The sequence below is a fragment of the Sarcophilus harrisii genome, chromosome 6 (genome assembly GCF_902635505.1).
Source record: "Sarcophilus harrisii chromosome 6, mSarHar1.11, whole genome shotgun sequence".
In the NCBI taxonomy this organism is placed as follows: domain Eukaryota; kingdom Metazoa; phylum Chordata; class Mammalia; order Dasyuromorphia; family Dasyuridae; genus Sarcophilus; species Sarcophilus harrisii.
This window is the reverse complement of record NC_045431.1, coordinates 195,119,929-195,144,698: the sequence shown is the minus strand read 5'-3', so window position 1 is coordinate 195,144,698 and position 24,770 is coordinate 195,119,929. Positions and strand designations below refer to the sequence as shown.

The window sequence follows — 24,770 nt, the reverse complement described above, 5'->3', positions numbered from 1 at the left end:
ACCAAGTTTCCCCTTTGTCACCTCAACACTTTTTCTTTCTTTTCCTCCCTTCTTCCTTTCTTCCCTTCCTCCCTTCCTTCCCATTTTCCTTCCCCCTTTCTTCCTCTTCCCTCCCTCTCCTCCCTCAACTCTCTCTTTCTCCCTCCTTTTCTCTCCCTCTCCCTCTTCTTTTCCCTTTTCCTCCCTCTCTTTCCCTCTCTCTAGGTTTGGAGTTCAAGAACCTCCATTGTCAGGCTTTGCTGCATATGACATAATTGATCTTAGGGCATCTAGGTAGCTCAGTGGATAGAACACTGAATCTGAAGTCAGAAGGATTAGAGTTTAAAATCTGTACTCAGATTCATACTAGTTATGACCCTGGGTAAGTCACTTAACCCCCGCCTGCATAAAACTATAAAGCAGGAAATGGCAAACCATTATCTTTGCCAAGAAAACCATTCAGACAATTGATTCACAGATTCATGAAGAATCAAGAGTCAAATAACTGAACAACCACAAAGTTGCTTAACCTTTCTGGACCTCATATTCTTCATCATTACAAGGAAGAGTAGATACATGCATCCATAATTCTATTAATTCTCTGTTCTGGAGTGGTTTGGAGTAGATGACCTTAGGAGTTACTTCCAGTATTATGAAATTGTGATTAAACTTTTCCTCTTCAGGGTCATTGCCTCTAGATTTTTGCTCTAGTGAGCTAAAGAAGCCACTCTCATGGGTTATTGAAATAGAAGCCAATTGGTTCCAGAGGTAGTAATTTTTCTGTGTTCTTTCTCTCTTTACAGTGACTCTCTCTGCTGCTACTCCCTCCTACTTCAGAGGTTTCACCTTGATTGCTCTCAAAGAGAACAAAGAGGGAGATAAAGAGGAAGACCATGCTGGGACTTTCCAGGTAGGAAACCTTCCATACTTATCATCCAAATTTGGATTAAACTACTTGGTTCCAGAAGCCAAATGAGACTTGACTCACTTGGTTGATGTTAACGTGTTCTACCATTAGCCATACTGTTAAAGTCTTTGGAAAACTACTCCATCCTGATTTAAAATAAGTGTATGTGTGTGTGTGTGTGTGTTTGTGTGTGTGTGTGTATGTGTGTAAAACTGTAACTTGGTGATTTGTTTGGTAATTCCTAAGTGTAAACGAAAGGAGAGAAACAGCCAAATTGGATGGAGTTCAGAAGAAAGTGGAAAGGACTATATAGGAAACAGATAGCTGGATTTACGGGCAAAGATTAAAAGATGTAAGTATGCTTTGCTTGGATACTTGGAGGAGGTGGGGCAAGGAAGGAGTTTAGGGAAGGCCTGATAACTGTCTTCAAATGTCAGGACATGTTTGATTTTCTCTAGGAGGAAAAGCATCATTTAGCCTTATTCCAAAGCAGAAAAATGGAAGAAATAGGGTAAAAGCAAAAAAAAAGTCAAGTAGAAAGAATAACATCTCCTCTCAGATACTTAGAAGACAATGAATAATCTCAGGAAAAGGCCTAGAGTCCTAGGAAGGGGGCTAGCATAGTGAAAAATTTTCATCCCTGATTTTGTATTTATTCTGGAATCTGTTTTTTTTTTAATAGCCTTTTATTTACAGGATATATGCATGGGTAACTTTACAGCATTAACAATTGCCAAACCTCTTGTTCCAATTTTTTACCTCTTACCCCCCCACCCCCTCCCCCAGATGACAGGATGACCAGTAGATGTTAAATACATTAAAATATAAATTAGATACACAATAAGTATACATGACCAAAATGTTATTTTGCTGTACAAAAAGAATCAGACTCTGAAATATTGTACAATTAGCTTGTGAAGGAAATCAATAATGATTTCCTGGTCCTGCTCATTTCACTCAGCATCAGTTCGTGTAAGTCTCTCCAGGCCTTTCTGAAATCATCCTGTTGGTCATTTCTTACAGAACAATAATATGGAATCTGTTTTTTATCTGGCATTTTTCAGCCATTAGAAAACCAGAAAGGGATAAAAATATTTAAATTTGTATTAAAGCTGGCATATTAGAATAGTCTATGTGGAACCAAGGGACAGGGAAGGCTCCCAGTCCCCAACTATCTCTATCCCAAGATGCTTTTTTAAAAAAAAGTCCTAAGTGTTCTTGGAAAGGGCTATCTCATTAAGGTTCTTCAGAATGACACTTCATGGCAATTTACAGTAAGGTGACTCAGGATGCCTAGGCAGGAGAGAGAACAGATAGAGAGGGAGAAAAGGGCACAGAAAGGAGATATAAACTTTAACTAACTGTTAATTGTGCCAAAGGTCAGACCTCATTATGGCTTTGCATTTTTTTCTGAATGGGATTCCAGAAGTATTTGCAGTAAATCCCCCTCCCCCAAGATCCTGGAGAACAGAAGAAGTGAAATAGGGCTAGAAGAGGGCAAACATGATTTCCCTCACCAAAACAAGAAGGTACAGTCTGTGAACCATAGTCTAATGACTTGATTTTTTGGTCCCAGAAAAATTTTTAAATATATTTTAAAACCATGGTGTTTAAGTATTTAGAAAGAAAAGTGATAGTGGGAACCAGTATGGCTTTCATAGGAAAAGCTCATGCCAGATTGTTCTAATTCCCCCTCTTCATCCCCCCTCATCTACCCCTTACTTCATCGCCCCAGGATTACTAGGTTGGCAGATTGGAGAACTCTACAGATATAGTACATTTAGATCTCAACAAAGAACCTGACAGAGTCTCTCATGTAATTCTCTCGGATGAGAAACATAAGCTAGATAATAGTAATTATTTGTAATTATTCAGCATAACTGGCTGAATTAGGAGACCTGAAGCTCAGTGGTACCTCCTCTGAACAAATCTGTTTCCAAATTCATAGAATTACATATTCACTTTGGGATTTGCTGAATTTCAACAAGGAAAAAATGCTTCAGTGCTTGCCCTTCTTTGACACTCATAGAGCTTGGTTGTTGTATAGGTTAAGCTGTAGGGTTGGGAAGTTGCAATTGCCTTTAGTTGGGAGCAGCTTCTCCCCATCAAAGGCAGTTGTGACTCAGGTTGTTCAGTGGCAGTGGAGCCAGCCCAGGTAGAGGTTGCTGCCTGGCAGCAGTAGTGGAAGACTCAGGGCTCCTCACTCACTTGCTCCTTTGGGGAATTGAGTGGGGAGGGATGATTAGGCTGTGGATTGGAGATGTACTCTTTATGAAAAAAATTGTTCTAAATTTATGGGGTTTGACACTTGTCATGCCTTCTGGAACCAATTAATGACCAGTACCAACGTACTACCATGTAATCATTAATGCTTTTATGACATCTTCGAATGACACATCTAGGAGTTCCTTGGGGAGCTGTCCTTGGTTCATATATTAATGATTTGGTTAAAGGCATAGATGACATGCTTATTAAATTTGTAGATGGTATAAAACTTGTAGGGAAATCTGTCATACCGAATGGGAAGATCTGACAAAATCTTGACAGGTTAGAATGATAGACCAAATCTAATTAGAAGATGGATGTTCTGTAATGGCTGTTTACTGTTTTAGTATGAGTTTCTATTTGAAATTTTTTAAAAAGTAACTTTCGTTGTAATTTGTACAAACTGTCACTAAGGGATAATTAAGTCAATTGCTTGTTTGGTCAGAGTTGACAGTGTTCTCTGGATGTGAATGGCATTTTCTATCCAAAGTTTACTAGAATTGCCTTGGATCATCAAATTGCTGAGAAGAGCTAAGACTATCATAGTTGATTATGATACAATCTTGCTGTTGTTATGTACAATGATTTCCTGGCTCTGCTTGATTTACTCAGCATCAGTTCATGTAAATCTTTCTAGGCTTTTCTAAAGTCAGTCTGTTCATTATTTCTTACAGACAATAATATTCTGTTCCTTTTATATGCCATAATTTATTTATTTATCCATTCCCCCCCCCCCAATTGATGGACATCCACTCATTTCCTAATTCTTTGCCACCACAAAAAGAGCTGTAACAAACATTTTTGCACATGTGGGTCCTTTTCCCTTTTTTTATGATTTCTTTGGGATCAGTAGAAATACTGCTAGATCAAAGAATAATCAGTTTTATAGCCCTGTGGACAAATTGCTCTCATTTCACAGCTCCACCAACAATGCATTAGTATCCCAGTTTTTTTATATCCCTTCCATCATTTATCATTATTTTTTCTTGTAATCTTAGGCAATCGGTACTTTAGAATTGCTTTCATTTGCATTTCTCTAATCAATAATGATTTAGAACATTTTTTCATATGACTAAAATGACTTTCATTTCTTCATCTGAATATCGTTCATATCTTTTGACCATTTATCAGTTGGAGAATTTAACTTGTATTCTTATAAGTCTCTATACATTTTAGAAATAAGGCCTTTATCAGAAACACTGGCTGTAAAAATTGTTTCCTAGATTTCTGCTTCCCTTCTAATCTTGGCTGTGTGTGCAAAACCTTTTTTTAATTTATTGTAACCAAAAATATCCATTTTGCATCTTGTTTGGCTATAAATTCCTCCCTTCTCCAAAGATCTGACAGGTAAACTATCTCTTGTTCTCTCAGTATACCTGCTTTACATTTAAGTGTCTATTAAATACCTGAAGGTAGTGTTGCACAAAAGAATAAATGCTAGTTTTGACCTTGATTCAAATTTTGACACAAGCACTTACTATCTGTGTGATGTTCGATAATTCATTCTCCAAGCCTCAGTTCTTCTATCTACTAAATAGGAGTAATCAAAATACTAAGTAAACATCAAAAATATTCCACGTAATGCTCAGAGTAACTAATGCCACAGAGCTCTTTAGTATAAAACCAGGGAAGCTTTTCTGGTCTAATTAAATCATTTTAACTTCATCCACCCTTATAATTCCTTTCATCATTTTTATATTCATTCATTCATTTACTCAATCATTTAGTCATTCAGCATTTGTTGAGCAAGTGCTATGTGTGCAGGCCTCCATAAGGAACTATCAGTGTCAGCATTTCTTTCATTTTCCCAAACAGTAGGCATAGAAAGAATCAGAATAAATTGCTTTTCCCTTCAATGAGCATCTGCAGCCTTCTCTCTTTATGCTTACATCAGTTTAGCTTGGTCTTAAAAATCTTCCCTAAGTTTGTCTCCGTTTTCCTCCTGGTCTGTCTGTTAGGTTTTATCTCACTGATTCTCTTTAGTCCTGCTTTTTCAGCCAGGAAAGGCCTATTTTTCTTTCATTTCTTTACCTTTAAAATTCTCGGGTGTCCTGAGACCAAAAGAATGAAATTTCTGGGTCTTAACTTCCCCATGTTTCCTCCCTTCTGAGAAGTGAAACTCTATTGGGTCTAAATTCTAAATTCTCCTGCCACCATAACTGTTCTGTGGCTACCTCCTTTAACTCAATCAGCATAGAATAGGCTTCCAGATGTTCCTGTCTCCTTCCCCAGCAGAGTATTGGAAAGTACAAGACTTTTAGCTCTAAGTGGTAAATAGGTGCAGCTCTTATTGAATGAAACAAGCTAAAATCTTGTTCTATTTTCTTTAAAATAGTTTCTACAAGAACTTGTGAAATGTTCCCAAGATCACAGAATTTAGAGCTAGACGGGGTTTTAGTCCATCATGATGTTCATTTTACAAGGTGATTTTCTGGGTCCTACCACACACATTGTTAAATTTTTGATGTGACCATTTACATCTCAGAAATAGGTAAATATAAAAATCAGGGGTTGCTTGATAGTTTTTATTTAAACTATTTGGACTTCATAAAGTGAGAAAATGTTGTGTGTATATATATATATATGTGTGTGTGTATGTGATATATCCACATGTATGTATATGTGACATGTGTATATATATATATATATTATATATATATGTATATGTTTTTTTTTCCCTGAAGAGTCAGTTGTAAATATTTGCCAACATACCTTAGCTTCAGAGAGGCTCGTTGACTTACCCAATGTCACTTAGGCAGTCATTTGAATTCATATCTTCAGATTTGCTTTCCTTGCATCATACCATTTCCCTAATTAGGATTCTAAGTTTTTCCTCTCTAGCAATCTAGGAAACAAAGCAGACAGGCCTTCTTTAAGGCTACAGGAGCTACAGGAAAACAGACAGTGTTTTATAAATTGATTAGAGAGTGATAAAGTTACAAGGTACAAGAAAATTTGAAAGCCCGTAATTGCAACTACATGATACAATGGGTAGAACACTGGGCCTAAAGTCAGCTTTGGGAGTTAAAAACTGGCATCAGACATTAGCTGTGAGATCCTGGGCAAGTCATTTAACTCTATGTGCCTCAGTTTCTTCATCTGTCAAATGAGCTGGAGAAGGAAATGGCCAACTTCCAGTATCTTTGCCAAGAAGATCCCAAATGGGATTATGAAGAATAAGAAATGACTAAACAACAAAAACAATGTTAACTAAGGGCTTCTTAATTTGGGATCAGGGGCTTCGTGAATTTGCATGGGAAAAATGACATTTTAATTTTTATTATCTTTTGGTTTCCTTTGTTAATCTTATATAATTTTATTATTATTATATAATCTTATGCCTTTAAAAACTTTATTCTAAGGTATCTATAGGCTTCACCAGTCTTCCAAAGGGAACTCCGAGACATAAAAAAGATGAAGAATCCTTTAACTCTTTCTTGCAGACTTTTCTTCTCAACCCCCCTTCCTTGCCACCCAACCATCCTTTGAACTAGTATTACAGAGAAATGGAAAGAAGTTCTAAACTGCTGAGAAGATAATAGATATCAAATGATGGCTCATTAGGCTCACAAAAGCCCAAATAAAATTCATTTATACTTGAGCTGAAATCAGACTTTCTGGCATCCTGGCAGTGTTCAACAAGTATTTATTAAGCAATTAATTGTTTTTGCCTGGTTTTATGCTAAGGGCTATAGATTCAAAGAAAGGGGGAAAAATTATGATCTCCATTCGCAAAGAGTTCACATTCTAATAAGAGAGACAAATCCAAACAACTACACAAATAAGATACATACAGAGTAAGGTTATCTCAGAAGAAAGGTACTAGCAATAGGAGAAGGGAAGAATCACTGATGTAGACACTCTGTGAGAAGAAATGACACCATTTGAAAATGTAATTAGGCATCCTGGAGTTCTGATAGGGAATAGTGGTATGAAGAAAATCCTCAAGTCTCCAGAAGAGTACCTCAGTACTGTAGTGACCTAAGATACATACTTATTTTCAGTGGTATATAAACTATACATCAATATGATAAAGGGGAGAATACAAAATTCCATTGAAATATTCTGCTCTTGAAAAGTAGTGATCCATCCCTGTAAGTTTTCTTGTAAAGGCTGAATGGATACTTTCCAGTGATGCTGTAGAGAAGATTCAGAAATAGGTTGGATGGGAGCAGTGAGGTGCTACAGTGGATAGAGCACTGCCCCTGGAGTTAGGAGGACTTGATTTCAAATCTGGCCTCAGATACTGTATAACCCTGGGTAAGTCATTTAACCCTAATTACCTTCTCAAAAATAAAAAAAAAAAGAGAACAAGGAATATGTTGGATGCCGTGCCCCTTAGATCCTATCCAGCCTTGAGACTGAGAAATTCTCACTTTACTGCTACCACCCCATTGCTGCTGAGAATTAGCATCTTACTTTTTCCTTTACCCCAGAGAATCATTACTAAGGCAGCAATCCATTATAGAACATCAAGGATTGTCAACTTCAGCATGCCATTTTTCTTTTTTAATTAAATTTTGTTTTTTTTAATTAAAAATCAGTTTTATCTCACTTCCCCTACAGAAAAAAGAAGAGAAAAACCAAAACATTTTTCAACAAATAGGCATAGTCAAGCAGAGCTCATTTGTTATGTTGGTAACATCCAAAAATGTCTTTCTCTGTGGCCTGAATCCATTACTTCTCTCTCAGAAAGTGACTAGCATCTTATGTTTGTGTATTGTAATTATGGTTTATGAAGTGATTTGAGTTCTAAAGTCTTGCAAAGTTCTTTGTTTTATATTTTAATATGTATAACATATATTGGATTGCTTGCTATCTAGGGGAAGGGGTGAGTGGAAGGAAGGGAAAATTATCCGTGCATGTTTTGAAAATAAAAAGCTTTAATAAAAAATATTTAAAAACCCAAAGTTCTTTGTTTTTTACAGTTTTGTTTTTATTGGATAAATTGATTTTGTTTTGGTCACTTCACTCAGCTGATTTCATGCAAGGCTTCCTCAGTTTTACATAAACGGTTACCTTCATCATTTCTTATGGCAAAATAATATTTCATCATATTCCTGTATCATAATTTGTTCAGCCATTATCTCTTTGATGAGCATCTCTAGAAAGCCACTATTCAAATGTGTCTATGCCTCTATAGAAAATGCTGGGATTATGTTTTATTCTTCATGATGCAGTATTTATGGCTAATGAAAGTGTAAACCTGCACCCATTTCAGCAAAATCCAGTGGCCCAGAGAATTCTTCTCCTGCAAAGCTATCCTGAATATGCTGTCAAAATAATATGCTTTAAGTTCTGATCTGATCATACCATTTCCAGGATCAGAAGCCTACAATGGGCTCCTGTTGCTTATTGTGCAACAAGAAGGGAAAAGAATACTTATTTGTGCCCTCAAGACATTGATTTGAGCTCTAACTCTATCACTTAGTAGTTTTGGGGAACATTAGATGAATCATTTCATCTCTCTGAGAATCAGCTTTCTCATTCATACTATGAAAACAATAAGATTCACACTATTTGCTTCATAGCTTTTAGTTTACAGAGAAGATTGTGCAATTCCCTCTTCTCTTCAGGGGGCAGCTTCTGGGGGGAGAGAGACTCTGGGAAGAAGCTGACATATAGAGGACATGCTGTGAACATGTCCCTATTTCCAGTTTGCCACCCTAGAGACTTTGGGGAATTTCCCTTTGAATTGGTGAGGAAAATCTGGAGCACCAGAAACATTTAATGTTTTATATATTTATGGTAATGAGCCACAACAAGGAGGAATGCCAAAGAAGTTGATGGGGCACTAATTCTGCATAACAGTGGCCTTGAGTTGCTTATACCTTACAACCTCTGTTATGCTATATAGAAGGATCAGGAGTTAAATACTATTTAAGGAATAGCTAACATTAATTTTTATTATCTATAGTCTTTTATCTTATTTTTTAATAATAGCTTTTTATGTTTCAAAAAACATGCAGAGATAGTTTTCAACATTCACTTTTGCAAAAACTTGTGTTCCAAATTTTTCTCCCTCCCTACTCTTATCCCCTCCCCTAAAAAGCAAATAATGCAATATGTTAAACATAGCAGTTCTTCTATATATATTTCCACATTTATCATGAAAAACTAACATTTATCTAGTATAGTGCTTATTATGTGCCAACTACTATGTTAAATGTTTAAAATTATCTCATTTGATCTTCCCAACAATCCTGTGATATTATTTCCATTTTCCAGATGAGGCAAACAAGGTTAACAAAATTAAGTGACTTGCTTAGAGTCACACAGTTTAAGTGTCTGAAGCCAAATTTGAACTCGGATTTTCCTGACCCCAGGCCCAGAGCTCTATTCCACAGCACCATGTAGCTAGCCGCCTAGTTCCTACCCTGAATCTCCCCTTAAAGAAGTACCCTAGTCACCCACTTTCTCTTATCTTCCAGACTATTTTATCTTAATCCTATAAGGCTACCTTTCCCCCACTTTTAATCTCTCTTTTGCATGTTATTTTCCCCCTTTAGAGTATAAGTTCTCTGAGGGTAGCGACTGGCTTTCTTTTTGCTTGTTTTCGTATTTCTAGAACTTAGCATAGTACCTGGAACATACTGTAAGCACTTCATAAATTCGTACTCTCTCTGCTCTTTTTCTGTCTCTTTTTTTCTCCCTTCCTCAATCTTTCTTTCATCTTCAATCATATATGACACACACAGGAGTGTTATAAAAATAATTGTTGAAACATTGAAGATCTTAAAGGATACATTTCAGACTCATCAATTTGAAGACTTTAGACTACTTTTGCAGTGTTATTCCTTTTTGCTTTTCTACTCATAATCTACATTTTGGACAAACTGAATGACTTTGCTGTTCCCTAAAGGTATCTCGTGCTTTTCTGACGCCTTGCCTTTTCTCATTTCTTTTCCCTCCCATCTTCCTCTTCCCCTTTTTCCCTTGAGAGGGAAACTTCTTTTTATTGAATACTTCATTTTTCTGAGGAAGGCAATAATGTCAAAGAAAACAAATCTAGTTCTAATAACTTCTAATCTAAGATGGCAAAAGGCTATTTGATACAAATTTCAAATCACATCAACCAACCAATCTACTAGCATTTCTTATTTTTTCAGTCATCAAGCTTTTATTTCTTCCCTTCACATTGAGTTCTATCCTTTTAGAATAATGTTCTCTTTCTACATCTTCAGCTACATCTAACCATCAAGTCCTATTTCAAATATTTCCTCTTTCATGAAGCCTTCCCTGATACCTCTTGCTCCCCATCAGATGTGATCTCTGATTTCTCTGAATTCACATAGCTTATTGTTTGTACTTGAGGGAGGGTGGGGGGGTCATTTAACCTTCTTTATTATAATTATTTGGGTGCACCTCAACTGAGTTTCTTTGATTTTTTTTTATGTTCTCCTTCTACCATACATAAGGCCTTATATGTAGTATGTATTCAGTTAATAATTATTGAATTAAAAAGAACTGCTTAAGTTAATTAGTGAAACAAAACTTCTTGTTTTCTTACTGATTTTTTGGAATCAGTATAGTCAGATCTCAATAGTCTCTGCTAACATTACAAGCTTAGGAATCACTTATCTTGAAGCTTGGTGATATAGGAGACAATGAAGACAATCTCTAAATGCTTTGGTTCAGAAAATAGAGTAACATGCTGTTTTCTGTCTTTTTAGTTTTCTTTTCCTATGAATGCTGGACTGATGTGAAAATTGTCATTTCTTCAGCATTCTCTGGTTGGGTGGTATGGACAGGACTAAACTGGGTGGTGATAGAGAAATTGGATTCATAGAACCTATGAGGTCAGAGTTAGTGTTGGCAGGAAACTCAGAAACTCCCTTAATCCAACCCCTCCCTTACTGAATGAAAGAATCTCCCTTACAGCACTGATCATCTAGCTTCTACTAGAATACCTCCAGCTATGAAGGATTCACCTTCTTCTGGAATTGTTCATTCTATTTTTGGACATCTCTGTTCGGTGGGAAATTGATATAGAAGGAGCAAAAGGGAAGATACTTTGGACTAAAAAGTAGTTGATGGATACCTAAGTACATTGGGTGACAGTTCTTTTTATAAATTATCTCTGGATTCTCTCCCTATGTTAGACTAATAAGAACTCTTTATGAGATGTATTTACATAGGGGCACATGTATATATACATTCATAAAAATGAAAAAAGTATCCAACGTACTTTCTGTACTTAGTTTCTTTGGGTGGATGCATCTGACGAGAGGAGAGTTAGATTAAGTTTACTTCAAAATTAGTAGACATCAAAAGAAGAAGAAAATGGAAGAGGAAGGAAAATAATAATAGCCAATATTTTAATATAGCATTTTAAGGTTTTCAAAGAAGATCAGTATATTTTGGAGAAGAGTAAAAGCAGAAGTAGAGACTATGGCATCATATAGCATGACATTAAACTCAAGTCTGATTGATGCATTGTTGGTGGAGTTGTGAACGAATCCAACCATTTTGGAGAGTAGTTTGGAACTATGCTCAAAAAGTTATCAAACTGTGCATACCCTTTGATCCAGCAGTGTTACTACTGGGATTATATCCTAAAGAGATTATAAAGAAGGGAAAGGGACCTGTATGTGCACGAATGTTTGTGGCAGCCCTTTTTGTAGTGGCTAAAAACTGGAAACTGAATGGATGTCCATCAGTTGGAGAAGGGCTGAATAAATTGTGGTATATGAATATTATGGAATATTACTTTTCTGTAAGAAATGACCAACAGGATGATTTCAGAAAGGCCTGGAGAGACTTACACGAACTGATGCTGAGTGAAATGAGCAGGACCAGGAGATCATTATATACTTCAACAACAATACTATATGATGACCAGTTCTGATGGACCAGGCCATCCTCAGCAACGAGATCAACCAAATCATTTCCAATGGAGCAGTAATGAACTGAACCAGCTATGCCCAGAAAAAGAACTCTGGGAGATGACTAAAAACCATTACATTGAATTCCCAATCCCTATATTTATGCACACCTGCATTTTTGATTTCCTTCACAAGCTAATTGTACAATATTTCAGAGTCTGATTCTTTTTATACAGCAAAATAACGTTTTGGTCATGTATACTTATTGTGTATCTAATTTATATTTTAATATATTTAACATCTACTGGTCATCCTGCCATCTAGGGGAGGGGGTGGGGGGGTAAGAGGTGAAAAATTGGAACAAGAGGTTTGGCAATTGTTAATGCTGTAAAGTTACCCATGCATATATCCTGTAAATAAAAGGCTATTAAATTAAAAAAAAAAAAACTCAAGTCTTTTGCTAAGAGGATAAAACAGAACTGGACTAAGGGGGAGAATGAGAAGATGAAAAAAGTATGGGAGTTCTTGATTATTCTTTAGTTTGTCTCCCCCAGTCTCCTATCCTTCCAAGCAAGCAATACCTTGAATAAACTAGGTCTATTTCAATTGTACAATGGTACCTGAAAATGATGAATCTTTAAGCTCCTTTGATTTCATTTTGCTTCTACTTATGTGCATACATGTTGCTTTTTTTATATAGAATGTCGAGTCCTTGAGGGAAGGAATTATTTAATTTTTACTTTTATATCCTTTATATCTTTTGGCCTTAGCCTTGCACTTATTAGGCCCTTAATAAATGCTTGATTGACTCCGTCACTGGAAGTTTTACAAAGATTCAAAAGGACTGAGAGTTTTTGGTGGATTTTATTATTGTCTTGATATTATTTGTATTTTTAAAGAAGCTGCTGTAAAAATAATTTTTTTTTGTTTGCTGATCAGATAACCCAAATCTATGTTTATGTTCTCTGCCTAACTTGCAAGCCAAGTGTGAATACTTGTTTGATGGAACACTCTTCAATCTCTAGGAGCACTTGGGAACAAAGTGTTCTGAGTCCAAACAACTGGATTTAGGAAACCATTAAAATCTGCACATAGCTTTTAATCCAGATTTCCTTATCTTCAGAATTCTTAATATGTTTCTTTGGCATTATTTGTTCTTGCAACATTATTCCCGGTTTTATTCAAAATGTAACAGGCAGTCAGGAACTTTGGTGTTTTGTTGCAGGGCTCTAAAAAACTTTCTTGACTCTATGAGTTCTCTTCTCCTCCCACTTCAAAAGTCAGATACATTTTTCCTTCCTTGGAAACAGAAAAATCCAAGTTGTATTTAGATAGTGAGAAGAAGATAATACTTTGAAGTAGGGGTTGATTTCTAGGTGGCTCAGTGGATGGATGGAGTGCTGGTGGGAAGGTTGGAGGGAAGAGAACATGGCTTATCTTGGTCACTTTCTTGAATGATAGTTCTGGATATATTCATTTATCAATCAGAGAAGAAAGTCAATGGGCCAGAGATCGAAATCCCAGTGATGAAGGTCTCTCTTCCCTTCCTTGTTAATACTCCTCCACTGCATGATATTAGTGTTTCCAATGGTTAGTCCAGGCCTCCATTTGGGAGATGAACAAAGAGATAAAACAATTAGAGAATTATGGGTTTAGAATTAGAAGACAACCTGGGGGTTCTCTCATCCAAACCTCCCATTTTATAAGCAAGGAAACTGAATCTCAGGGAGAGAAAATGACTTTCCACCATAGAATGCAGGTCAGTATTAAAAGTGTTAGAGAAGAGGTCTGTGATTCTTGCTCTTCGAACAATCAGATCTACTTTCTGTCTTCCACTCTTTGTTATATGTGTGAAAGTACAATGGAAGGTGTAAGTTTTCAGCCAGAAAGAAACAAAGATCTATGAGAGCTAGGAGAACCTTTTTGCAGTGAGAGCTGCTGATTTGGAGGTCTGACTTTTGGCAACCTTGGCTCTGCCAATACATGGTAAATGGTCTGTGAACAACTGTTCTAAAGTCCTTCACTATGCAAATACCCTGAGGACCTTTTGTTAACAGCTTATTGACTTTATTTTATATATGGTATCAACAACTTTGCTTTTGCACAGCTTTAACAGTAGAAACCTAGGATTTGTGAACTTAAAAAAAAAAAAAGGTTTTTTTTTTAAATTACTATATTCCAACCTAATTGGTATTCTTTGCAATCCTATGTATTTTATGCATTTAAATACAATATTCTGAGAAGGAGTCCAAAGGTTTCTCCACGCTTCCACAGTGACCATGACTCAAAAAATGGTTAAGAACACTTGAGTTAGATGCAAAGAGAAAAGCACTGTTTTTATCTTGTTTTTTTTTTCTTTAGGGAATCACATACCTCAATATCTCTTCAGGTCTATTGCTCAGGTCAGTATGGTTATGCCGAAAAATATTGGATAGGATAGTCAAGAAAGGATCTTTATGGTAATGAATTTAATCCCTTAGAAAGTGATCAAATTAGGATCAGTATACCACTTTAAGGAGGCAGTCTTATGTAGAAAAATATTCTAGAAGAATTTTCATAATATAGAGAAACTTCCAGGTTTTGAAAGAATCAGATTTAGATCTCTAGACATCTCACTACAGGGAAATCTTTACCAGTGTCAATGCTGAATGGGAGATAGAGAGATCTGTGTGGGGGGGGAGAATCAGGAAACCTAATTTCCCTTCCTTTCACTCACTGCCTACCACTCAGTCTCTGGGTGAATTTAGGTAATTCTCTGGTTTTTCTGGCATTTTTGTTTTCATCTCTAAAATCCAGTAGGATTTTAGAACTAGGTCTCTCTGAAATTCTATGACTCATTTTCTAAATCAGGTGTTACTATATATTACACATTTTATCTGAATACTCTAATCATACCTCCAGGAAACTAAAAGTACCATTTAATTTGCCTAATATACCTGAAACAATTAGCAATCAGAAGAACTAATCTTTTAACTGACAGAAGAAGCTGGAAAACTGAAATGGCTCCTGTGATAAAATTGGGTCGATTTTCCTAGAAACACATTTGTTTTCTTCCCCACCCCCATCTATCTGCCCAATTGTGCAGACATTCAGGTTTAACAGATGAATTTAATGGACACTGGTAAATCCTTTCCCTATATTTCCTTGCCTTTGCTGATTGTTCTAGGTAGACTGACTAAATGAAATGAAACTTTCATCTATCTGAAGATATAGTTAGAGCAATGCAATGTTGTATAATATAATAGCATCACCTTATTTGGAGAAAGAATCCTAGAACCATCCCAGGAGGCATTGTAGCACAAAACAGAGATTACTGAATTTAGAATATCCTTGCTCTGCCACGGAAATTTGGCAAATCTCTCCATCTTTCTGAGATCCTTAAAAGAAAGACAGACTAGATCCTAGCTTCTAAACTGTGGTTTGGAGCCCATGTGGGATCTCATAAGTGAATGTGAGAGTTATAACCTTATGATTTATTACCAATAAATGTTTGATTTGCATATCTGTTTTATATACCTACATTACTGGATTCAGATAAAAATTTCTCAGGTGAAAAGATCATGAGTGGAAAAAGTTTAAGAAGGACTGAACTAGGTGACCTTGAAGGTCTCTTGCAATTCTAAATTGTTACGAGCATTCCATCATCTTTCCTTTGCCATATCATAGTTATTATAGGTACCACTAGTACGACTACTAGTACTTGTACTTGCATTAATACTATTACTAGTACTACTACTAGTAATTAGCATTACTCTCATTAGTACTGCTAATACTAGTACTACCACTAGTAATACTAATGATACCACTAACTAGTACTACTAATTAGTACCATAACTAGTACTACTAATAGTACTATTAATACTAGTAAAGTTACTAACTAGTGTTAATAATACTACTAGTAGTAGCTATAGATACAGAGACTAGTGTCTTGAACCTGAAGTTCAGGAAAGAACTGAGCTTCAGATACTTATGAGCTTTGTGGCATTAGACGTTACTTAACTGCTATCTTCCTCAGTTTCCTCATCAATAAAATGAGGATAATAATTGTACATGCTTTCCAAAATGGTGGTTAGGATTAAATGTAATAATTTTTGTAAGCCACTTTGTAAAGCTTAGAATTCTCTCTGAATGTTGGTTATTATTGCTCTTGTTCTTGTTAAGTTCTCCCTCTGAATGGTGTCCTTTTTTTGTTTTGTTTTGCTTTTTGCTTAATTAGGAGTTCCGTCTTTCTTGATTACTAAAAAGATATTAAACCATTAGTGACTGATACTTCTTAATGACCCGAATGAGTGGTAAATGGAAATGATTTAATAGCTCCGAAGCACTTTCTATCACAGTGCAAAAGCAGTCATTAGGTTACTTAATTAGGTCTGCTAATCTACTTGCAGACTAACGACAATATTGCAAAAATCTGAAATAAGTAAATTCATGTTTTGCTAGAACAATCTGCGTTCATCTTTTCTTCCCTTAAGGAATGCTAATTTATTGGGACTGCAGCTAAAGCACTAGCCAAACACAAAGGGGCAAGCTCTTGCTAAGTGACACAGTTATTGTTCTGTGTCTATGCTTGTTTAAAAGTTAGGGAGAAGAAAGAGGTCTGGGACTGCTGTCACTATAGGTTGTCCCATCATGGAGGAAAGTAAATTAGCTCTGGCTTCTGCCTCTCTCCTGCAGGGAGGGAAGAGGAGAATCTGGCCATGATCCAGTTAACTTGATCTACATAGAGAACCAAAGGGCCCAGCTAAATTAGCTCCCTTGCCACATTTGTCCCCAAAGCATACTGTTCTGACATTGTAGGTTGTGAAGACCTATTGTAGCACTGCTTTTATAGCTAATATCTGCAACAGAACATTCAAAAATCTACTTTTCTTCAATGATCACAGAGAGTATTTGTGGACCTCACCAGAGGGAGAGAGTATGTCTGCCTGGTCCCCTTGATAGGAGGATCTTCTTTCTCTATCCATCTCTAGATTATCTGTGACTTTCCCTCCCTTCTTCTTCCATATCCAATCCATTTCCAAATTCTATGGTTCCATGTCTCTAATATCTTCCATAAGCATTTATTATTTTTAAAATTTATTATATCTTTTTATTTACAAAACATATGCATGGGTAATTTTTTCAACATTGACCCTTACAAAACCTTCTCTTCCAAATTTTCCCCTCCTTCCCCACATCCCCTCCCCCAGATGGTAGGTAGTCTAATACATGTTAAATCTATTAGATTATATGTTAAATCCACCATATGTATACATATTTATATAGTTATCTTGCTGCACAAGAAAAATCGAATCTAGAAAGAAGAAAAAAAACCTGAGAAGAAAACAAAACTGCAAGCAAACAATAACAGAAAAAGTGAAAAATATGTTGTGGTCTACACTGAGTTCCCATTTCTCTCTGTGGGTGTAGATGGCTCTCTTCATTACTGAACAATTGGAATTGGTTTGAATCAACTCATTGCTGAAGAGAGCCACGTCCATCTGAATTGATCATCGAATAATCTTTTTATTGCTGTGTATAATAATCTCCTGGTTCTGCTCATTTCACTCTGCATCAATTCATGTCAATCTCTTCAGGCCTTTCTGAAATTATCCTGCTGATCATTTCTTATAGAACAATAATATTCCATAGCATTCATATGCCATAACTTACTTAGCCATTCCCCAACTGATGGGCTGTTTCATCAGTTTCCAGTTCCTTCCTACTACAAAGAGGGCTGCCACAAACATTTTTGCACATGTGGGTCCCTTTCCCTTTTTTAAGATCACTTTGGGATATAAGCCCAGTAGTAACACTGCTGGGTCAAAGGGTATGCATAATTTCATAATTTTTTGAGCATAGTTCCAAATAAGCATTTATTATTTACTGATTATATATCAGACACTGTGTTAATTACTAAAGATACAGAAAGAGGCAAAAAACAATTCTTCCTCTCAAGAAGCTTACAGTCTAACAGGAGAGACAACATAAAACCAAATATATAAAAAGCAAGCTATATTCAGGATAAATAGGAAATAATTCAAAGAGGAAAAGCACTGTTAAAGAAGATTTCCTGTAGGAGGAAGGATTTTAGTTGGGATTCAGGCATTTTATAAAAGGAATTTTCCAGGCATGGGGTACAGCTAGAAAAAAATTCCTGGAACCAAGAGATGGAGTGTCTTGTTTAGGGAACAGTCCTGAAGCCAGTGTCATTGTATTGAAGAATATCATGTAAGAAGTCTGAAAAGGTAGACATGGACTAGATTACGAGGGGCTTTGAATGCCAAACAAAGCATTTTATATTTGTTCCTGGTAGCAATAAGAAACCACTGGGGTTTTTTGAGTAAGGGGTAATATGGTTAAACCTGTGGAAAAAATCACATTAGTGGCTGAATGAATAATGGTCTGGAATAAGGAGAGATTTGAACCAGACAGACCCACTATCAAGCTGTTGCAATAGTCAAGGAATGAGGTGATAAGGGGCTGAATCAGAGGGTTGGCTATGTGAGAGGAAAGAAGGGAGAAGATTTGAGAGATTTTGCAAAGGTAGAATCAACAGATCTTGGCTGTAGAAGAATTCATAATAACTCTTACTTTGGGGGCCTTAGGGATTGAAAGGATTGGATTGCCCACTACAGTAATAGGGAAGGAAGGAAGGACAAAGGGTTTAGAAGGAAAGGAAATTAATTTTATTTTGGACATGTTGAGTTTAAGCTGTCTATTGGACATCGAGATCAAAATGTCTGAAAGACAGATGTCTATATGATTTTGGAAGTCAGTAGAGAGATTGAGGTAAGAAAGATAGATTTGGGAATTAGCTTAAAGATAGTCATTAAATCCTCAGCTGAGATCACCAACTGAAATTGTATAGAGGAAGAAGAGAAGGGGACACTGGACTGAATCCTAAGAGACACCTATGGGTAGATGGTGTGATCTGGAGGACTCAGCAAACAAGACAGAGAAGAGTGGTCAAGTATGTAGGAGGAGAAACAGGAGAGAATAGTGTCCTGCCAATCTAAAGAGAGTATCGAATGTTCAGCAGTGTCAAAGACTGCATAGAGGTCAAGGAGAATCAGGATTAAGAAAAGGCTATTGGATTTGTCCACTAAGAAATTGTTAGTAACTGTGAAGAGAGCAAGAGCAATTAGATGATTGAAAGGAGGGAAGGTCTTTTCTGGACAGGGGAGACATGAGTATGTTTTGTAGACAGTAGGAAATAAGGCTAGAGAGAGAGAGAGAGAGATAAAGATAGAGATAAAGATAAAGATAACTGTCTCCCTGGTCCTGATTCTGATTTTTTGTGAAGGGGAGCTTCCTAACCTCCTGAACAGCCATTCAATCACACTCCATGAACTCTCTCTAGTCTCCTGTACTCCACAGCAGGTGCCTGGCTCTGGAGTAGGGACTATTCCTCCCCCTTTCCACACACAGAACTTTCTCACATGATACCCTTGGATAATTCTTCATCAATAACCCATTCCTCAGTGATTAACATATTCCTACCCTACCATACTCTCCCTATCCCAGAAATTCCACCCCCTTCAGCTATTATTTTTCAAACCCTTCCCTGACTACTTCCCTTGTTCCTATCTCCCCCAACTTAGACCCTTTATAACATCTTACTCTAAAGGTATTCACCCCTCCCACTGTGCTCTCCAAGATGCCTGCTTCATAATTTAATTCAGTTCAACAAATATTTATTGTCTCCTATGCAAAAGAGCTTTTAAGGAATTTTTTTTATCTGATAAGAAAAGACACACAAGGAAGTGACAAAGCAGAGGGTAGAAAGAAGGACAAGGAGGATACTCAACATGGGGGCATGATGTTCCAAGGAGTTAAAACCAAGCTGAGCTGCTGATGCAAAATGAAGTTACCTGGAAAGTTGAGTCTTCTAATAAGAAAGGCATTGGGAGTTTTTTGCTCTACTCTTTATCCCTCCAATCAAAGGAGAAAAGCAACTGAGGAAGTTTGACATGATATTGTTCAGTTGTGTCCAGCTCTGTGATTCCATTTGGGGTTTTCTCAACAGAGATACCAGAGTGATTTGCCTTTTCCCTGTCCTGGTCATTTTCTGATGAGAAAACTGTGTAAGGGGTTCTTGCTCACAGTCCCACAACTAGTAAGTATCTGATGTTTAACATATATTGAATTGTTTCCCATCTAGGGGATGGAGTGGGGGGAAGGAGGAGAAAATCTGAAACACAAGGCTTTGCAAGGGTCAATGTTGTCAAATTATCTGTGCATATGTTTTGAAAATAAAAATCTTTAGGAAAAAATAAAATAAATATATAAATAAAAAAAATAAAAGTGGAATTGGTTACCTAAAACAAAACAAAACAAAACAAAACCAGTAAGTGTCTGAGGCCAGATTTGAATCTTCCTGACTTCAGGGCCTGCATTCTATTCATTGTGCCACCTAATTATCTTTGTTGAGAAGGTGTCTAGTATGAGAAACTGAGTCAATCTGCATGGTGATAACATTTCTAGGGATTAGTTTTTCTTGGGGGAAGAATAAGTAACAAAATAAGTATCACCTTAAACCCTGACTAGCTGGGATGGATGGGGATGTTCAAGGGGGACTGATACCTCTAGCGTTAATGGCTTCCCAAGCCCTTTTCAGGGCTGCTCATCTACCTTTAGTATCTACCTGACACTTCAGCTCTCACCTGTGGCTCCAAGAAGCTGTAGCATGCACAGTGGCCCTGGGAGGCAGGCTCACCCAGGTTCAAGGCAATACACATACCTCAATTGGTGAGTTAGGGGGAAGACTCCTCCTAGCTGAATGGGAGGATGAGAACAAATTGTTCTAATGACTACAAATGCAGCCGAAGCAAGAATTGTGGCGAACTTAGAGCTTGGTCAGACATTAAAGATGTTAGGATCTACCACATCCTGAACCATTTCTGATCATACTGATTTTTGTCTTAATTCTGGGAGAGAGAAGGAGGATAATGACTTTGTGTAACTCTGCTTGACAAATCCAATTCAATTAAATCCAATCCAATAGACTCCAATAAGGTCAAGATACCACCCTGTGATGTCTTTGGTCATCTTTGAAAATAAAGGACAAACAATAATAGGAAAATGAGATGTAATCTCAAAGGAGAAGGCACTAGTAAAAAGGATGGGAGAGGAGGGGGACACTGGGAAAAGCCTCTCATGGAATTTGAGAAGAGATCAAATGGGAGTTGAGAAGGAATCTTGAAGGAAGCCAGGAATGGGAGATGATTAGGGAGAACTTGTCAGGAATGAGAGACAACCATTGAATCATTCCAGCTCCAAATGTATGATTCTTTCACTTTATAGGAGTGAAACCAGGTCAGACCCAAGAATTCAAGTTTATCCTTCTAGTGAGGGGAGGTAATTATGTAGGAAATGGGAATAAATGTTAAATTTAGTAAGGGAGGTTTATCCCACCTTAACCAACACACCAGATGGAATTGTCTCATCCTCTTCTCTGGCATTCAGCTTCCTTCATGGAGCTTCGGCGGTCTTGGTTCTATTGTAAGCTCACCGCAGGTGTCTAAGGGGGTGAGCCATTCTTTGTGTGAGATGGCCAGAAAGTCCACAGTAAGTTCATAGTGCCAAAGGTATCCTTGGATGAATAATTATAGTCTTAGACTTTTATTTTTTATAATTCTCAAAGACTTTCAGTAAGTATCATACAACAACATTTGCATTAACATTTGTTATGAAAACTTCATTTTGATACAGACTGGAAAGTGTTATTAAGTCCAAAATAACAATTTTTTTTTTCTGGGCTTAAAAAACCCCCAAACCTCTTAGGAAGAATGAAACTATCACTTATATAGTATACCCATGTGCTCAAGCACTGTACTAAGTACTTTACAAAAATTATCTCATTTGATCCTCATGATAACCCTGGGAAGTAAATGCTATTATCATCCCCATTTTACAGTTGAGGAAACTGAGGCAATAGTTATATAGTAGTTTTGTAATATGTTAGGTAGAAGGTAAGGAAGGCCTGAATTATGATTATGTCAGTTTGTCAGAAGGATGTATGGGATAGAATTTCCTAAAGTATGATTGATAGAACCAGAGAACTGATTGGATCTAGGGGGCTATGGAAGGAGAAGAAGTTAAAGATAATTTTAAGAGAGGCAGTTAAGTGGCCCAATGGATAGAGCACCAACCCTGAAGTCAGGAGGATCTGAGTTCAAATCTGGCTTCAGACACTTAATACTTCTTAGCTGTATGACCTTGGGCAAGTCACTTAACCCCAATTGCCTCCAAAAAAAAAAGATAACTTTAAGAAAGGGATTCTTAAGCCTCTATTTTGATAACTGTATTTCAGTTTGGTTTCTTTTGTAATCCTATGTTTTTTATTTCACGTATTTAAAAACATGATTCTGAAAAGGAGTCCATAGGTTTCTCCAGCCTTGCAGAGGGGTCTGTGACATGGAAGAAGTTAAGAATCCTCTAAATGAGGGTCTCAAACCTGTGTGATTTGATTACCTAGGTGAACCAGAACTAAAAAGAGAGAGTTTATGAAAAAAGAGGGACAAACTTGGCATTGGACATTGATGTGTGGGCAGGACAAATATCTATCAGGCAGTTAGAATTGCAAGACTGATAAAATGTAATTTTGGATCTGTCAAAACTACCATTCGGTACAGTAATCTTTTCTCTAGCATCCCTGATAAGTATGTCCAGCATCTGCTTGATTGCTTCCAACAACAACTGGTTTTCAGCAAATCCTTTTTCCTAGTAGGTTCAACTAGGAAAAGCTATCTTCAGTCTTTTGCTTTTTGATTTTAGGTCTCACAAAATGGAGCAGATCTTTTTTTACATGATGTCCTGTTTGAAGATAGCCACACTTACTGTTTTTTCTTTTTTAGATCAAGTATCTCTAATTTTTCATGTCATTTTTTTGATTTCTCAACTTCTTTGCAAGTAAAGAGGTTTAGCTAGATGATTTCTGTAGCTCTTTCCAGCTTAAATCAATGAATCCTCCATGCTAATAAACTCCTCTTTAAGATTTGTCTCTACCTTCTTGTCTTCTTGATTTCCTTATACTTTGCTTCCTTCTACCTACCCTATGATGTAGCAAAACTGGCCTTTTCTCTATATCTTGCACAGTTCATCCCATTTCCTGACTCCATGGCTTTTACTTAGTTGTTCCCTGTAATGATGGCTCTCTCCATACTGCTACCTTCTGGATCCCTTGATTTTTCCTCCTTCAGAGTCTACCTTTTGGGTGAGATTTTTTTTAAACCCTTCTTACACCCTGAGGTTTCCTCCCCCCATTCCTTCTCTCAAAATTGCCTTTCATTTGCACCATATGCATCTTTTTTTTCTCTTGTGTAAAACATGATTATTTTCTCTTTTTTAAAATTATTGTAGCTTTTTATTTACAAGTTATATGGATGGGTAATTTTTTAGCATTGACAACTGCAAAACCTTTTGTTCCAACTTTTCCCCTCCTTCTCCCCACCCCTTCCCCGAGATGGCAGGTTGACCAATACATGTTAAATAGCACCATATACATCTTAATTTTTTTTCCTCCAGTAGAACAGGAGGCAGAAATTCTGCTTTGCTTTTTTTTTAATTCCCTTTCTTTGCAGTACTTAGCAAAGTGCCTAGTGTACCATAAGCACTTAATAAAGACTTGTCAACTAACAGTATGAGTTGCTTTAACCGGGACATTAACTAGCTGTGATCATCCGTGGGTTGGAAGGAGAAAAAAAAGGAGATGGTCTTATATAAGTTGGATTACTGCTCTCATTGGGCTCCCTTTCCTTCTCATCCTATATAATTCATCCCTGTTCGTAAGCATCTCTAAGGCTCGTTCTTTCAGAGTGTGGAGGGTATTGTGTTGAAAAGTGAGACGCAAGATTCCTCCTGTTCCAAATTGGCAGCTTGGGTTATGTTTTGGCACACAGCTCAGAGTTCCAGATGATGGGGCTCTTGGCTTTAATTCCATCTGTTGTAAAATAGCACACAAATTATGCCAGGATCCAGAAAGGTTACACGTCCTTGTACACATTTTGAGGGTTGCCAAGAATCTATAATCTGTTTTGTAGATCTTTTTCTTTTCCAAACTTGTACAATTCTGTTATTATAAGAGGAGGGCTCCTTTTGCAGTGAGTTGGAAGATGGTTGAAGCCATTTCCCCCTTATCCAAGGTATCGGCTCATTAGGATCCTTGGCAATTGTGATTTTAAATGAGGTGTCCTGGTAGGTGAGTGTGTCAGGGTGCCGCTGGGTGAATCCATACCACATGCAGTTCTGGCCTTCTTCTCACTAATGACCACAAGGGCTTGGAAGAGGCCTCCCTGAAGGGCGATCAGAGCTTGTTTACATAACATAGGACAGAGTGTAACAAGCACCAGATGGTCACCACAGGCTTGTGGTTTGTTGTGTTTCACCCATTAAGCCGTTTCTAATTTCTGTTTGCAATCACTAAAAGTTAATCTGCAAAATGATTTCTGCATTCTCCACTGCCCGCTGAAATGTTCAAAGGGATTATCTTCTTAAAGGGGCACTCCTCCTAAAGCTCACCTATTACTTTAGCCCAGCAGCTTCTATGGCCCAGCAGTCTTGGGGATTTAAGGACATGTGAGTAACTGGCAATGATGTGAGAATCCAAAATAAGCAAAGCCCATGCTGTTACAACATGATCGTGATTTTGGGAAATCAGCAGTCTGCTGAAATGAGGAGCATTTTTTTCCAATAGTATTTTATTTTTCCAAATACACATAAAGATAGTTTTCAACATTTATTTTTGTAAAATTTTGTGTTCCACTGTATAAAATATATACACATATATTGTATTTAAGATATACTTTAACATG

The 24,770-nt window shown here is 37.0% G+C and overlaps 1 protein-coding gene across 2 annotated transcripts in view; it reads left to right on the top strand.

Annotated features, from left to right (window-relative positions):
* Positions 1-24,770, top strand: part of SPON1 (spondin 1) — a 353,898-nt gene that overhangs the window by 15,421 nt on the left and 313,707 nt on the right. For both annotated transcript variants that reach the window (XM_031942871.1, XM_003773516.4), the window contains exon 2: positions 783-889. In XM_031942871.1, coding sequence (XP_031798731.1) covers positions 783-889 — 107 coding nt within the window. The remainder of the gene's footprint in view (positions 1-782; positions 890-24,770) is intronic.